This window comes from Gekko japonicus, unplaced genomic scaffold (assembly GCF_001447785.1).
Source record: "Gekko japonicus isolate JY-2015 unplaced genomic scaffold, Gekko_japonicus_V1.1 scaffold3974, whole genome shotgun sequence".
NCBI lineage: Eukaryota > Metazoa > Chordata > Lepidosauria > Squamata > Gekkonidae > Gekko > Gekko japonicus.
The window spans coordinates 58,367-76,213 of NW_015169907.1; the positions used below are offsets into that span (position 1 = coordinate 58,367).

At 41.9% G+C, this 17,847-nt stretch overlaps 1 protein-coding gene across 1 annotated transcript; it reads left to right on the forward strand.

Annotated features, from left to right (window-relative positions):
* Nucleotides 1–5,369: 5,369 nt before the first annotated feature.
* LOC107115746 (myomesin-2-like) lies at nucleotides 5,370–15,055 on the forward strand. The gene is made up of 5 exons (XM_015417509.1): nucleotides 5,370–5,568; nucleotides 5,883–5,919; nucleotides 6,039–6,061; nucleotides 9,686–9,741; nucleotides 14,500–15,055. Exons 1-5 carry the CDS (start codon nucleotides 5,433–5,435, stop codon nucleotides 14,845–14,847), a joined length of 600 nt encoding a protein of 199 aa, XP_015272995.1. The 5' UTR covers nucleotides 5,370–5,432; the 3' UTR covers nucleotides 14,848–15,055.
* Nucleotides 15,056–17,847: the final 2,792 nt, after the last annotated feature.

The window sequence follows — 17,847 nt, forward strand, 5'->3', positions numbered from 1 at the left end:
ACCCAGGCATGAGAGGCCAAATATTCTCTCCATTGCCCCCTGTCCATTTTCAGGACCATCCCACAGTTGCAAAAAAGTTTTGTGAAAATGAAATGGGACCTTCTCCTGAATCACTTGATGATTCCAGAGTTTCTGTTCCCCTAACTGCGGAACCTCATCTAGCACAAGGAAGCTTCTACTAGTGGAACAAGTTCCTTCCAGCTGAGCTAAATTCCTTGCAGTGGCAGAAGGGACCTTGAGATTGAGGAAGGCTCCATCTCTAGCAAAATGAATTTTGTATCCATCCCATTATTGGTTAATCTGTTCCCTGCCTTAATAAGAGAGGGGTGTTTTTGTTCCTGCCCCCATAAGGATTGTCCAATGGGGCAAGCTGGACCAAAGGCTTTGTACAGACCAGCCAATCAAGGTGAAGCTAAGAATAATTATTTAAGATAACTCTGCATCCTTTCCACTGCCTTTTTGGTGTGGCTGCAACCACTCTACCTTGAATAAGGTAAGATTAGCTGGAACCATAGGTTCAATCAATATGACTGACGTAAGGCTAGCACATTTTAACAGAAGAATACATCTAATACTATTTTACTCAGAATTTATACCATAGATAGGAAAGGATGCTATGTGACAAATACAGAGTCATAGATATTGTAGCATAGCATGTCATTCTGAGAATCTAAGAGCCTTCACAAAATAAACTAACTGTTGATTTTATTTTGATGATGGGAAGTACAAAGCATAGCTGTAATCAATCCCCCCTCTAAGCTGTGGAGTCTTGTGAGCAAAATTTCTACTTTGTAAGCTACTGGCATTAAAGTTGTGAGTGAGCGATTGCGCTATTGCATAAATTAGTTTGCTCTGGAGCCATCCTTCCTGAGCTAAGACAAAAATGTGTGAGCTGGAGGCTAAAAAACTGTGAGCTAGCTCACACTAACTCATTTTAGGGGGAACACTGGCTGTAACCCCTGTTTTAGCAAGCATTACCAGTAGTAGATCATGCACTTCAGTCCTTCACCTAAGCCTTGTGGAGACCATGGGTGCTGGAGAAGGAAATTATAACCCTAGAAAAATATAAACTATTCTTTTATACATAGAAAGGCCAAGGGCACTAGGAAATCGGTCAGCCCTAGTTTATAAGAATGTCACATCAGCTATACTGCAATGCTTTATGGGAGAAGAGAACCAAAGAGGCATAATTCAGACTGCTATACTGAAATGCCCCAGGCTCACTTATATTTCTGCCACACATTTGGTCTGAAGTTGTGGATTTATTTGGATATTAAGGTTAGAGGTTAGGTTATAGTATGGGATTAGCTGGTTGTAGTATGGGATTAGCTGGCTGCTTCAGGGCTGAGCAAGAATGTTTTTCTCATAAATTTCCTATGAGAGTCCTGTCTCTGTTTCATATTGTATCAGGGAGTGGAAGTTTATTTAAATAGACCTAGTCTAGTAGACTAGTAAAGTCAACTAAAGTGGCAGCTTTTATGCTGGTTAATTCCTTGACTGGTACACAGCACTTCTTAGACTTTCCAACACTGCAGCCAGATGGTGACAGGCAAGCAACAGTGGAGCCTCGAATGGCCTCCCCTCTGAGGCACCAACCTACTGAGGCTAGGCTGTAGCCCATGACTTCACCACCAGTAGCAGCAGTACCTGGGTGGGTCGAGGTAAAGCTGGGCCAAGCCATGGCAGCCAAAGTGGCTGGACCGAGGTAGTGGCCAGCCAAAATAGCAGCCTACTGGGGAAAGAGGTAGACCAGGCACAGTTCCACCCCAGTGGGCAGCCTTGCCTGCCAATCAGCCTGGGAAGTTTTCAGGTTGGCCTTGGAGCCCTTCAAGGGTAAGATCATGGGGGAGGCTGGAGAGTCAGCTGTAGATTGGTGTGCCAGAGCACAACATGATGAGCAATATCTTCACCTGCTGGATTTTCCTGTCCTTCGAAAATGTTTATTTTATTGTTAACAAGGGAAAAAAGAAAATAAATAAATACAAAAGTCATTACAAACTTCTAAAAAACCCATAAAAGTAGAGAAACCATTCTTAATCTTACCATATGACATCATAAACAAAGCAGTAATTTCGTAGAGTTCCTTCAGATTTTCTTGGATTTCACCTGTAATAACAATTAGACCTTGTCTTTAGGACCAATTAGTCTCTAACTAGGGTTTTTAGTGATAGTTCAGGTAGCTAGCGCATAACTGGTAATTGCACACTGTTGATGAGGCAATTGGTGGGCATCCTGAGACATCTAGAGAGGAAGAATTTTATTATCACACCACCTTATCCCGCCATCCTGAGTTTCCATTGTTAATTGCATGCTGCCTTTTAATATAGATATATTAACTAGGAATAAGGTTCGTTGTGGAAATAAATACAACGAGCTCTAGGAAGAGGCTCTGGGAGAGTGCCCCGGCCTTGGGCACTCAGCGTCAATTTGCTGTGGCGATCTCAGCAGGGTATAATGACAGAGAGTTCACCATTTTCTCCTGGGGAACTGATCGCTGCCATCTGAAGAGCAGTTGTAATTCTGCATGATCTCCATCCCTCCGCTGGAGGTTGGCAACAATGGTTCCCCATGAGGGACAACTGGCTTGGTGGGTGGAGTCCATGGCATCGCACCTGTCTGAGGTCCCACCGCTCCTCAAATCTCACCCTCTCCAGGCTCCACCCCTCAAATATCCAGGAATTTCCCACCTGGTGTTGGCAACCCTATCTCTTTCCCAGCCAACTGTCAGCCTACCGTTATCTGCCCCCTGGCTTCAGCTTTCCATCTCCCCCCTCCGTCCTCGAGAGCAGGTGTAATTCTGAATGTTCTCCAGCCCCCACCTGGAGATTGGCAACAATGGTTCCCCATGAGGGATAACTGGCTTGGAGGGTGTCCATGGCATTGCACCCATCTGAGGTCCCACCGCTCCTCAAACCTCACCCTCTCCAGGCTCCACCCCTCAAATCTCCAGGAATATCCCACCTAAAGTTGGCAACCCTATCTCCCTCCCAGCCAACTGTCAACCTACCGTTATCTACCCCCTGGCTTTAGCTTTTCATCTCCTCAAGCTCCCTCCTAGAGAGCAGGTGTAATTCTGAATCTTTTCCAGCCCCCACCTGGAGATTGGCAACAATTATTTCCCATGGGGGACGGCTGGCTTGGAGGGTGGGGTCCATGGCATTGCACCTGTCTGAGGTCCCACCCCTCTTTAAACCTCACCCTCTCCAGGCTCCATCTCTCAAATCTCCAGGAATTTCCCACCTGGATTTGGCAACCCTATCAGGACTGGCCCCAATGAGTTTTCTCCCAGAGGCAAAAATAGGTGCAGATAGGGCCTTTTACTGACAGAACCTGGTTGCCTAGCAACAGGAACTGAGGAGAAAGTACAGTGGGTGGGGGTGGGGGTTATGCTGAAAGTCCCCCCCCTTTTTTTTACTAACAGAAGTTGGTTGCCTACCAAGAGCCACTGAGGGGACAGTTAGTCACAGTTAGGCCCACACAGGAGCCAAGAGAAGTGTCTTCTTCAGGAGAGAGTCCGGCTTTCCAGGAGCGACAGCTCGTTTCCTCCAAGCCTGACCCTCCCTGGCACTTCTGCTGCTGAAGGAAGGTGGGGGAGCTGTTGAAAGGCACTGGGCAGCCTTCTCTGCGGTGCAGCTTGCTGAGCTATTGCCCTGACAAAGCACCGGCCTTACAGCCGAGGGAGACAGGCCACGAGGGGCAGTGAAGGTGAGCGCTTCCCCTGCTTGCTGCTGCTCGCTAGGTCTGCCTCTTACTAACAGAAGTTGTTTGCCTACCAAGAGCCACTGAGGGGACAGTTAGTCACAGTTAGGCCCACACAGGAGCCAAGAGAAGTGTCTTCTTCAGGAGAGAGTCCGGCTTTCCAGGAGCCGCAGCTCGTTTCCTCCAGGCCAGATCCTCCCTGGCGCTGCCACTGCTGCTGAAGGAAGGCGGGGGAACCATTTCAAGGCGCTGGGCAGCCTTCTCTGAGGTGTAGCCACTGAACTATCGCCCTGATAAAGCGCCGGCCTTGCGGCCAAGGGAAAGGAGCCACGAGGGGCAGTGAAGGTGAGTGCTTTCCCTGGTTGCTGCTGCTCGCTAGGTCTGCCTCATTCTCCCCCGTGGAGGGGTTGCTGCTCCCTCAGCAGAGCATCCATCCCCTTCGCTGGCTCCCTCCAGACTGAGAGCGAAATGCTGGCTGCCAGCTCAGTGGGCGTGGCCAAGCCAATGCAGCGAGGCAATGCAGCCAGGGGATTAGGAGTCTGTAAAACGGGCAGCCGAGCGGGCAAAAGGCTGTGGAAGCATGTCTAGGAATCACACCAAAACTCTTTCATATATAAGGAGAGATATTTGAATGGGATGTCATTTTGAATTTTGTCTATCTCTTGACAAAGTTGTTTTCATTGTGCTGTTTAAAGCTTTTCCAGTGTAATTTGATAAGTCTTTAATTATTTTACTATTTTTTGATTTTCTTGATGTTTTTGTGTGTTTTTTCTTTTTTCATCACTGTACTGATTTGTATTTTCTAAGCCACCTTGCAGATATTAGTATGCAGAGGTAGAGACATGCTGTAAAATAAATAAAGCTCACACACGTGCTTTGAAACTGGAGCTGTTGGAGACACTCTGCAGAATTTGTGTTAAAATAAGATATCATGGAGCAAATCAGAAAAAACTTCAGATATAAAGGGATGAGTTTTGATTATATTTAGGTGTACCCACTAAGGGTTTGTTGTGCCAATGAATACAATCAAAACTGTAAAACAGTGGCTAGAAAGTGCCCAGAGAAGGCAAATGACCCACCAACTGGTAAATCAGTTTGCCTGTCCTCAGTATGCTTAAATGCCTGTACATTAAATGAGACTTATTGTCATTTTCTCTATGAAACTGAATTCAATATTTTTCATTTAATTATAATTTCAGTAGATGGGATCCAAGAAGCTTTCCTAGGCATGCTGAAAGGTTTGGGCCTAGGCAGTGAAACTAGTAGGGTTTTTTTTTTTTTTTGGCTTTGCTTTGCTTCTGAACATGATAGGGTTGCCAGCCTCAAGGTGGGGCATGGAAATCTCCCACTTTTACAAGTAGTCCCCAGCTGACAGAGATGAGCTCCCCTGGAGAAAATGGCTGCTTTGAAGGGTGGGCCCTATGTACCATGCTGAGGCCCCTCCCCTCTCCAAACCCCACCCTCTCCCAGATCCACCCCCAAAGGCTTCAGGTATTTCCCAACCCAGACCTGGCAACCCTAGAACAGGCACACCTCCTTCTCCCACCCAGTTTCAGAATTGCATTGCTGTGTAGCATAGATCTGTTGTTTGAAAAACAAGCCTAAAATCCTTAGGAGGAGGTCATAAAGTGACATTTTGGACCCTAGCCAGTATGTTTTTCTTTCTGTTCCGACACATAGAAAACACTTCTGTTCATTTTTCTAGGGAATCTAAGATTTCTTCTAGTGAAAAAATGAGGATTGGAGGTAGTGAAGAAATTGCCTGGATGCAGATATGTGAGCCCACCGAAAAGGATAAAGGAAAGTATACTTTTGAGCTATTTGATGGAAAGGATGCCCATAAGCGAACTATTGATCTCTCTGGACAAGGTAGGAATCTTAGTAATGGCATAACGTTTTCCCTACTGTAAAGAAAAATATAATATTTGTCCCATTTTGTAGTGGAAAAATTACTTTACTTTTTAGATATTTATTTAATGCCAATAATTTTCAAGGGTGTAGTACTACCTTCATTCATGCTATGTCTGCTTTTATCAGTGTTGACTTTGATCCTGGTTCTCATTTCATTTGACGTTTCTGTACCATGTTATCGGTTAAAAGGAAAGAAAAACACATGTTCTATGACAATGTCTTATAGTAAGTCCAAGGAAAACTTTATAATGCACTGAAATATTTCATTGCAGCATACGATGATGCCTATGCAGAATTCCAAAGACTCAAGTAAGCCTTCTAATTTTTACATTTATACTAATTCCAGCTACCTGCTGTTGACTATTAATGGCATTATAAAGTATTGTAATATTAATTCTTTTATTTCCTTTTTTTCTTCTTGCCTTTAGGGCAGCTGCTTTTGCCGAGAAGAGTAAGTAAATTATTTATAGAGGAAGGAAGTTAATTATTATCATGTAAGACCAAGAGCTAGTAATGTAATGAAAAGGCTGGAGGGGATGGTGGTAACAGCCGTAATATGCACGTATAAAGCCATTCAATGAAGATGAAATAATAAGGCATATAGATTATGCTTTCCTTCAAGCTAGGAATTCAGCAAATTTCTCAGTGAACCTGTTCAGCAGATGAACTTAATCTTGTTCAACACTCAGAATCAGACCAAGAGGGATCTTAGTGATTCTGAGACCCTAAGCAACAAGCCTGTAGCTGGCTGCTCTGGTTAGAAGCCAATGTACAGCTGATCCATCATCAGCTGGGAGTTGGCTTGTGAGGGCTGCAAGTAGCCTGTTTCTGCAGAGACACACAAACAGGATGCAACAGCCAAACAAACCATTGATTAATTGGCTGCCTGATCACCGCTGGCAGAAATAATTGGCAGCTTACGAGCATCCTTTCTTCAGACCTGTTTGAGAACAGGCATGGTGCAGTTCCAGATTGAATGGCTTATTAAGTGTGTTGTCATAGGCCAGGCAAGCCCAACATAAAAACCACCAATCTGGACATCTGGACCACATCTGGTGGTCCACTAGAGACTTGATAAACTATCTGTCTGGGACTGCAATGGAGAGGTTTTTTCCAGCAGTTTAGTCTTAGGTGAAAAATCAAATTATTTAAGTTTTTTTCTGTGGAAGTGAATTAAAAAAAAATAAAAAAATAAAAACAAAAACAAAGCAGGAGAATGGATATCCCACACCAAATTTTCAATTCAAAGTCTGTTTTTTTCTGTGGAAGTGAATTAAAAACAAACAAAAAATTAAAATTAAAAACAAAAACAAAGCAGGAGAATGGAAATCCCACACCAAATTTTCAATTCAAAGTCTATGACAAGTTGTAAGTATATATAATGGTGGACAGCAATGCTCCCTCTAAGCTGTGGTGTCTTGTGAGCAAAAATCCTACTTTGTGAGCTACTGGCATCAAAGTTGTGAGTAAGCAATTTGACTACTGCATAAATTAGTTTGCTCTGGAGCCCTCCTTCCTGAGCTGAGGCAAAAATGTGTGAGCTGGAGGCTAAAAAAATGTGAGCTAGCTCAACTAACTCAGCTTAGAGGGAACCCTGGTGGACAGACATGAACAATGACAAATTAGGTGCTGATGGTAGCAAGGATGGGAAAACATATAAGCCAGAATGCTTCCAAATTGTTCCTTTATAGGAATTCTCTCTGGAATATGCTATTACATTCCAAGTTGTTTATGTCACAGAATGGAACTGTGTACATATCTTTTTGCAGGCAGATGCAAAAGGGGTGTGTGTGGAGGTGAATGCTGGCCCCTTAAATATCTTTCACCTGCCCCACCCTTGATGTTGTCTCCATTCACATACTGCATTGGGCTGGGTGGCTCTTCCTTTTCACCCGCAACCAGCAAATTCTGCCCCCACCTGCTCACACATAGGTAGAGGGAGGTGGTGTCTGGAATGGGTTGGTTTCTTCAACAGATTCTGGCTTACAAAGCAGGTTTATAAATATTTATAAAAAAATGTTTGAGGTAGTACACATTGAGGCTTGGAGCTGGCAGAGATTTCTGAGGATGGATGGGATTTTATCTGTTGAGTATGACTTCTTTTCCTCCCTCTCCCACTTCAGAATCCCCTGAAATACTGCTCAGGCAGGGCCGGCTCACTCACTAGGTGAACTAGGCGATCGCCTAGAGTGGGCCGGCCCTTAGGGGTGCCAAGCTGCACCCAGCCCAGTACTCTGGGAGTTTCTTGATTATTTGTATTTTTCATTCTTCCTAAAATGCATTTATTTTTGAAAATTGGTAGGTGCATGGGGGGGGGGGGGCGCCAGAAGGGATCCTCACCTAGGGTGCAGAATAAGCTGGGGTGTGCTCAGGGAAAAGGGAACCCCTTAGAACAGCATGGGGGGGAGTTGGAGGTCTGTAGGAGAGGGGGAAATAAGCAAAAATTCTGCTTTCTCTGTGTGGAAATTCTCTGCAAGATTCAGTACTGAGGATGTCTTATCATTATGGGAGTACCCTGCATGCACTGAAAATATATATTGAAATGCCCATCATAACATACATCTATACAAGCAATTCATAGAAATCACAGAACATCAGAGTACATGAACAGACAACTTCACACAACAAAACTATGGAGCAAATATGGAATGGAATGAGTGACATTCCTCTACCCATGCATATGAGTCTGGTAGTTGGTCTGAAGCAGCAGAACAAAGTTTGAGTCCAGTGGCACCTTTAAGACCAGTGAAGTTTCCTAAGCTTTCCTGTGCAAGCACACTTCTTCAGATACAGCAAATATAGTTTGGACAGTTTGCTATTCATCAGCATGGATAAGTTTCACAGTTCAGCTCCTAAACATGCACACTCTTTACTTCCATGATGTATGCTTAGAATTGCAGGCTAAAATTGTAGCTTCCAGAAGAATGTCTGGACATCTTATTCCATCATATTGCATTATTATTTCTGAAGCATTATGATGACACCGAAGAGGCTAGTAATTTACTATATCCTCTGGCCATAATTTTACCTGAAATGGTCAGCTAAAGTGTTTATCTGCTGTTGTATATGCAAGACCAGCCAAACCCAGAGAGGAAATAGGAAGCCATCTATAAAAGGGCTTGCTTTAGTTATGAAAATGTATTGGGAAAAGAGAGAGATGCAGACTGCACTTTTGGCTTTATCCATTTTTCCAGCACATGAAATAGGGATTCTAATTTGTATGAGTGACAGTGCTCTGTAAGCTGAAAGTGGCATTTAGTCCAGGTCTCAGCTGAAGTGGAATATAATAGGGTAATAATTACTGAAGTTAAAACTAAGGAAATTGTATTGCAATTAACACTTGATCATTGACAATGAGATCTTAAATTGGTCCTAAACCTATCAAAGTAAGTGAGATTAGAAGACTGTAATTTTGTTTAGGATTGCACTGTTTTGGGGGCTGTTCAGCATATGATAAAACACAGGACAGGGCAAAAAGTTTAATTCAACTAGAGCAGTGAATAATCTTGGGCTGGCCCTGTATGGCAGTAGGCAATGGAACTTAAAACATTTCGGTACTTTGAGCCAGGAAAGGTGAGATACTTTGGTTTTTATACTGTCTCATCAGTTAGAACAGATTTGCCTTTTGTAGGAGAAAACTGGGAATATCAACAATATTTTTCCTCATCACACTAAACGGTTGCATTTCAGTATGCAGAAAGCTTAGTTGCTTCTCACCTCTAAGTTTTAAGAATCTCCCAAAATTGGACGCCCTATAAAATACTGTAAGTGAAAACCATTGGGAAAGCATGAATTAAATTGGGTATGACAGCAATACAGAATAGGTCGTGCTGTTTGACAATCTGCACTATATACTTGCCTCCTAATGTTGCAGGGAGATCTCACACTTTTGCATTTTCCATAATATTCAGTGCTGGAGAGGCTGCTGACACAAATTTTTGGTTGTCCCAGCATTTAAACTTAACCTGATATAGAATGCTGAACACCTTGAATAAAACAGGAGGCTGCACACTTATTCTATTGTTTGAACTCTGGCAATTTTTGTATGACAAGTTTCTTGTTCTTACTTTCATAGACCGTGGTAAAGTAATCGGTGGATTGCCTGATGTTGTGACTATAATGGAAGGAAAGGTAAGGCTATCTTGTGCTCAGCCATTTGGGAATGGGTGTGAGGCTGAAATGCTGGTCAATGCCCATGCAAGGATGCCTGTGCAATGAATGCGCATCCCATCATCATGTGCTGTTTGTTGCTGGGAGCAAGCCCAGCTGTCATGGTAGTGGAGGTGCTGCAGGGGTGTAGTTCAGATTTGTCTAGCAGCAGGACAGGTGTGGTGTGCAACTACTACCTCCTCCCATGTCAACAGAGGCCAGTAGCAAGCCAAGCCTTGTGAGCTTTGGTTCTCTCCTCTCTATGCTGCTGTGAGCCCTGGTGCTGGTAGAAAAGGCTATGAACATGTAAATTTTTGTATATAAATAAGATTACGTTCATCTTAAAAATATACCAGTAAGCACATGATATGTCTGTTCAATAATGCCTCCAAGTCAAATTACAAAATCTGGTTATTAAGGTCTCAGCCACACATTCCTACAGCTGCATTCACTCCCACTTCCTACATCCAACTTATATACACCTCTCCCCATAACAACATTACCCTTAAAGAAACATATACACACCTAGACCACATTTCCCACCTTTCTTAACCTTCATCCAAAACCAGTGGTTGTCTTGTTCTTGTTTCTTTTTTGTCAACTGCTACAGCAGATGGTATATCTTAAGATGATGATGATGGTAATATCTGTTGAGACATATCTAAAGGTGCCAACTGAAGACTTGAATTGACCTCATCATGATCAGGCCCAACCTTATTTTGGATTACTGGTAACAAAAGAGAGTCATCTGGCTCAGAACCAATATCTCTCCCACTAGAATACATGGGTTCCAAATGGGAAGCATTCCATACATGGTCATCTGACAGTCTATAGGTATATTGTCCTTTCTTCTCAACAATCTTAAGAGAGGAGATCAATTTAAATTCTCCCTTCCTCAGGACCCAAGGTCTTCTTATTCTAACAAATGAACCACATTCAAATTTAACATCCTTAGCACCCCTATGTTTATCTATGTGAACCTTATACTTCTTTTGCATATGAACCACTCTTTCTCCGAGACTAGATTCTAACAATACATCAGACCTTGCATTTGAAAATCCAATCACATTTAATTTAGTACACATCTCTCTCTCCCGTGTAATAATTCTGCTAGTGATCTTTGCATTGTAGCATGTCATGTTGCCCTATATGTTTGCAGAAAATCAGTAGTAAAAGCAGTCCATCTCTTCCAGTTTAGCTGTGTGCAAGCTATCTTTCAAACTTCTGTTAAATTGTTCAATTTCTCCATTTGCTTGTGGGTAATACACTGACAACCACCTATGTATAATATTTGACCCGCAAGAAAAGTTTCAAACTTCAAAGAAGTAAATTGGGCACCATTATCAAAGATACACTCTTTTGGATCCCCTTCCCTACTGAAAACTACAGCCAAAAACTTGATCACAGGAGCTGAGGTAGCTTATGACGTAAATGCTATCTCTGGCCACTTACTAAAATAATCTGTTACAGTAATAGCATAACAACACTCAATGAGGGCAGTATCAAAAGGTCCCACAATATCAATCACAACCTTTTCCCATGCAGAATGTGGAAATGGGACTGGCTGCAATAGTGCTGAGTGTGTTAATGCTGTCTTATCATGTAACTCAGGTATGTCCAACGGGTAGATCGCGATCTACCAGTAGATCGCGGAGGGGTCAGAGGTAGATCACCAGCCCCACTTCGTCTCCTGGTTTGCTGGACAGGTGTTTAGCATTATAAATGGGGTGGGCGGGCGGTGGAACCCAACTTTAGTGGGTTAAAATCTAATTTGAAACTTTATTTTCATGGTGGTAGATCACCGGCACTTTTAGCTAGAAAAAATAGATCACTACCTGTTCGAAGTTGGACATGCCAGATGTAGCTGACAAGTGACACAAGCCTGAATGGCAACTTTCATTTGAGAATCCATTCCAGCCCACTGATACAAATCCCACAATCATTGTTTAGTCCATACACTTCCTTGATGTGTATCACGGGCAAGAACAAATAGTCGATGTGTACCTCGTAAAATGCAACCATTTTGTAATGAAAGCTCATTGTGTACTCTAAAGTAAGGCAACAACTATGAATCAATTCCCTTTATGTTATTAAGCTATTTATTCATCAAAAATCCCCTTAGTTTCTACTGGATTGGGCCTGCTAAACATGCAGCTTGTAGCTACCACATTAACTGAGTAAAAAAAATAATCATTCAGCGCAGTAAGAGCAGTCTTGTATTTACCATCAACAATAGGAAATGTGTAAAAAAATTGTTTTTCTATGTCAAGGAGTGAATAAGCAGCACAACTTCTCTCTCTTCAGAAACATCTATGCCACTAATTGCAAGCAGATAATTATCAAAATATAAACCCATGTAGTAAAAGCAATTGAAGGCTCACTTGAAATTTGCAAAAAAGGTACTGATGGATTCAAAGTCAAAAAAGCCAGCCCACCTTTGTTGCCAGTTTCTTATGTCTGTTCAATAATGCTTTCAAGTCAAATTCCAAAATCTGTTTATTAAGGTCTCAATCAAATAGCAGTTAAAACACATTCCTACAGCTTCATTCATTCCCACTTCCTATATCCAACTTATATACATCTCTTCACATAATAACAATTATCTTAAAGAAACATACACACACCTACACGATAGCACACATATTTCTGGCCAGTCAAATGGCTACTCTGCTGGCAAAGTAGTATACAGGCACAGGCTCTCAGAAATTAATAGCTGTACACAACATTTCTGGTTATGCAGTAGCACTGGCACTGGGTGTAACACCACTGTTGCTATAGTGGTTGTATCTTGGAACTTGGACAAAAAAAAACCCCGCTACAACTTTGGACCCAACTTTTCTGTAGTAATGGACTGGAAATGTCCCTAGCTGAGAAACATCTCCCATGCTTCTTACTGTTAAAATGTTGTGACTAGTGTTGAACTTAACTGAGGGGTGTAATTTCACAAATATTGTATCTCTTGAAAACTGCCTTGTAGGAATGAGCACAAACTGGAAAAATGTGGTTTGGTTCATAGATTGAACCAAACTGAACAGGGAGGCTAGTTGTTCAGTTTGTGGTTCATGGACTTGCAAACCCCATTGAAAGGGACTGCAGTCCTTTTAAACAGGGTTTGCAGAAGCCCAAAAAACAGCTGAGCCACTCAGCTGTTTTGGGCTGTCTTTAACGGGACTGCAGAAGGCAGCCCGAAAAACAGCTGCATAGTGGTCTTGTGCAGTCCTTTTTAAGTTTAAAGTGTGAAAATCAGCTGCTCAGGGGGGAGGTGCTCCTTGCCACACAGATTTTTTGGGGGTCTGTCATCTGCAGTCCTTTTAAAGTTTAAAGGCAATCCAAAAAAGCTGAGCATGGGGGGGGATCACCTTCCTGCCACTCAGCTGTTTTTGTGGCTTTTGTGGGGAACAGAAAGCAGGGGTTTAAAAGGGTTCAGAGTCCCTTTAAACTCCTGCTTTCTGCTCCATCCATGAACTGCACAAACTGCTCTAAAAGGGTGTGGAAGTTTGTGATGGTAGAGCTATCATGAACTTCTGTTCCCAAACCACAAACAGGGCAGAATTCATGATGAATTTGGCTTCATGGTTCAGTTTGTGCCCATCCCTAGTGCCTTGTGTTTTAGCAATTGGAGCTTTGAACAAATGGAAAACATAGAAGGGATGTCTGATTGTTTTTTAAAAATCCAGAAATTCATACACCTCAGTACACAACAATGTGGTTTACATGATCCCTCAGTGAACATCAGTTAGAACATTGCTACAAGCTAAAACAAAATCAATGCACATTAGTATACAGAAATGAACTTTTGAGAAGAGCCTTAATGTGTGTTAATGAATGAATTTTAAATTTCACTCTTGTTTTTAAAGCCCAGTATGCACATCAGCACACAGTAACAAGGGCTTTAAAATAAAATGGTTTCTAACATGCATTGGCATGCACATCAGCTCACAGCAACTGAACTGAGAAAAGAGAGCAGATAATGTCCCTTGAAGAAAAAAATGCCACACAAGCAGCAGGGGAACGATTCTTGGGAAGAGATGTGAAAAAATTTGCAGAAAAGTGGAAGGGAGAGGATTTTTCCCTAATCCCTACAGACCTTTTCATGCCCTTCAAAATGACAGTTTTTGCATCAAAGAACAGAACATCACAAAAATTCGTTGCAACAGGAATTGTGTTATTTAATGCAGATTGGGCTGTGAATTGCTTATTTTGGAACAAATCAACACAACAAATAACTTCGCAATAACCTCAGTGTGACTCAAATTAATTAAGGTCCCTTGAGAGATTTTGTGTCTGCAATGGCTTGCTCCATGTTCTATGCATGGGAAAAACTTCAAAGACATTTTAAATGTATCATTGTCTGAACATTATGTCAAGCTAATGGTGTGGTTGGGAGCCTGCTTCAGGCAAGTCTGCAATGACATTCCAAGTGACATCTTCACACAATGCTGCCCTTGGGCTATTATTGCATTATACTAGCTGAAAAGATGGAGGAATACCCACATCAAAAAGAAGTACATTTTAAGGAATATGCCTCTGTGTTGCAGCCATGATAAGTCTTGCACATGTGCAATATTATCCTGCCACAGCAAACCTATTTAAGGTGCCATTTTTTTTCCCGTAAATGCACACCAGGCATTCTCCTTTGTAATGTTTTTTATTCAGTGATTTGATAGCAAAGATTTTGTTTCCATAAATGACACATTGGATTAACCCTTAATTTTCTCCCCTGCCCTTTCCCCCTTTTAGACCCTGAACCTGACTTGCACCGTCTTTGGTAATCCTGATCCTGAAGTGGTCTGGTTTAAGAATGAGAAGCTTCTTGAACTTAATGACCATTATGTAGTTACGCTGGAGCAAGGGAAGTATGCCAGTTTGATAATCAAGGGGGTGTCATCAGAGGACTCAGGAAAGTACAGTATAAATGTCAAGAACAAGTATGGTGGCGAAATGGTGGATGTCACTGTAAGTGTGTACAAACATGGTGAAGAGTTGCCTGACATCAAACCTGCTGCATCTGGTAAAGCAAGGCTAATACCAGCAGACCCAGCTCAAGAACCTGCAATGTCTAAACCTGCAAAAAGTGGCAGGAAGTAGATTTGGGTGTGTTTGACAAATGAAAAGCTAGAGAAAAGCTGTAGGAGTCCCCCCCCCCCCATTAGTGTTTTTGCAGTAGTTAACTGCCAATGTCCAAGGAACAGTCAAGGTTTTTGAAGTACGTACCACATTCTCAGTTGTTGGACAGTCCCATCCACAGATGTGATGACATCATTATGAATAGAAATGTGTTGTGGCTTGCAAACAACAACAGGCTATTAGGATGGCATCTGTCATTAGTTTACATTCAAACTGTTATTATTTGGGGGGGACACAGCTCTGCTTATCGCAACTGAAATAGGCAGACGGTTTAGTTGAATATGTAACTGGGGAACCGAACCTTGCTTCTTAATATGAACTGTGAACCTCAGTGCTTTTTCTAAAACCCCAATGACTTTGGATGGGCTATAGAGAGATAAATGCATTGAGAGCTGTGGCTTCAGAAGATTAAGATGAGCTGGAAAATGACCTTAGTGGCATTGCTGTTTTGTAGTGCAAGCTGATCTTTGGTAGTATTTTAAAATCACCATGGACTCATTTAAACCATAAGTTTCACAGTTGTTGTTGTTGTTTCTTCTTCTCCCCCTGCTTTGTGCTAATAAAAACTTTAAAAGTCACCTTGTGTTTCTCTCTGCACCAAATTACACTTAACTAGTTCTGTTTACTCTCTTTTACTGTTTAATTACGGCTTATTGCACAATTTCACAGCTGGTAGCATGCAGACAATGGACTTATAATAAAGAAAACAAATTATGGCTCATCATAGTCATTCCATGGCATTTACTGCATTAATATTACACTTTATGGCATGGTCAGTAAGCAGTTAGGAACTGGTATCAGGAGACACCTCCTAGGATAATTATGCTTCCAAATTGGGTCTCATCCCAGGAAGGCAAAGTCAAAACTCTCTTAAGCTTCCATAGCCAAAGCAGCTGACTCTGAGCACTGTTCCGCTTTACCACTAACAGATGTATATTTTAAATGGGATTAACACATGTGCCCTGTATCAGCTAGTAGTTGGGTAACTATTCCTAAAATAACATGTTATAAATGGCACAAATAATCTTTAATATTGTTCACATGTTGTCAACAGAGATTTGCTTTGTTGCAGTTGATTTCTTTACTTAGACTTGGATCCTAAGGTACTGCTCTGCTGGCATAATGGCAGATCTTCTGATGGAACAATATATAGATGTTCCTGGAGTTCCACTTATCTGCAGAAGCATTTCTTTTTTTGGGGGGGAGTCACAGATGATGGACGTGGGAGATGGAGAAGTTCCCTCTCTACAGCGTAGTGGTGCTCACACTGCTCAGAATCCATGCCTTAGCTTGAGTATGCAGAATCTTCCTGTTGTAGGGAAGACATTATAAATATGTGGGATCCAATAACTTGGCTTTATCACACAGATGTCACAGCGTGCCTCTGTTTGTCTGTGACAGACATGCTGATGTAGTGGTTGTTAAGAGTAGCAGACTCTAATCTGGAGAACTGGGTTTCATTCTGCACTCCTCCACATGAAGCTTGCTGGGTGACCTTGGTCACAGTCACAGTTCCCTCAGAACTCTCAGCCTCACCTACCTCACAAGGGGTCTGTTGTGGGGGGGAGGAAGGGAATGTGATTGAAAGCCTCTTTGAGACTCCTCAAGGTAGAGAAAAGCAGGGTATAATAAACTCTTCTTCTTCTTCTTCTTCTTCTTCCATACATACCTTCTTCTGCCTTCCTCTCCCCTCATGTGTGGACAGTATGTGGAAGGTTCTTGGTTTGCGAAGACTTTAATAAAATGACATATCAATGCACCTGGGCAAATTGGAGTTTTTCTTTCTCCACAAACCAGGGTTTGAAACTGAGATTAAAATATGGTTTGGAATCCCAGTTTGTGGGGGAGGATACAAATTTCAATTTGCTTAGACACTTGCATTCAGATGTAATTTGAATGGAGTTTGACTGAAAGCTTTGCCAACTAATTTTCTTTCAGTTGAGCTCCATACACAATAGAGTACATGAGCACAAACAGTGCTTGTAGCTTTCAAGGATGACATCTGAAGGTGGCCATCATTGGGACTAAGCCAAAGGCATGCTTCATACATGATTTACTCCTACAACAAGGTGACCTCTGTATAGAGAAAAACAAGTATGCTGCCATTTACAAAGTCCAGTAAAGGAAGATTAAGTATACAGATGATGAAAACTGAGGCATGTGTTATCACAGCATTACAAGATAAATTACATCAAAGTGTTAGGCAGTTCACTTTCTTTGGTTCAATCCTATTTTAAGGATTTTAGGTTACATAGTCATTTAATCAGTTTCTTTATTAATAAATTAATACCCACACACACACACAATGATACCAGTTTCGTATTCAAAAACTTTGATCATGTTAAACTATTTCTGGATGTAGTTAACAAACTGTAGAAGCTGATAAATACAGCATAGAAAATAAACTATATTTTGTGTTATTGTTATGGCCATGAGTATACAGGTTATATTTAGCAGAGATTCTTGTGTATTGTTGCAGCTTTTCAGAAGTATCCTTGGGCACTGCAGGCTAAGTTAGACTCATCCTGGCTGTGCCTTTTAGTCAGTCTTTTTAGCTAGCTAAGCTCTACCCATTTCCTTTCAGGTAGAAGGGAAAGAATTTATGGTGGCATTTAATCCTTTGCTGAAACAGAGAAATTAGCACTTGCTGGAATGCTATTTTCAAAAGGCTGAAGATTTGTAATAAACATTTACTTTTTGTCCAGCATGCAAGGCAGCAGAGTTCTACTTTGTGTGATTTAAAAAACAAAACAAAAACAACATTTGCTAGTAGCAGAGATGTTAGTTAAAGGACCTACTCTTTAAACAGTGATTGTTCAAAATATTCAATTAAACATGGGCCCAGCTGGTCCAGCTACAAGCTATGAATGTGCAGAAGAATGGTTCGATGCAAATATCCCATTCTGAAGGCCAGACTAGATGGTACCATGTCCCCAAGTCCACCAAGGGGACGCTGCACCA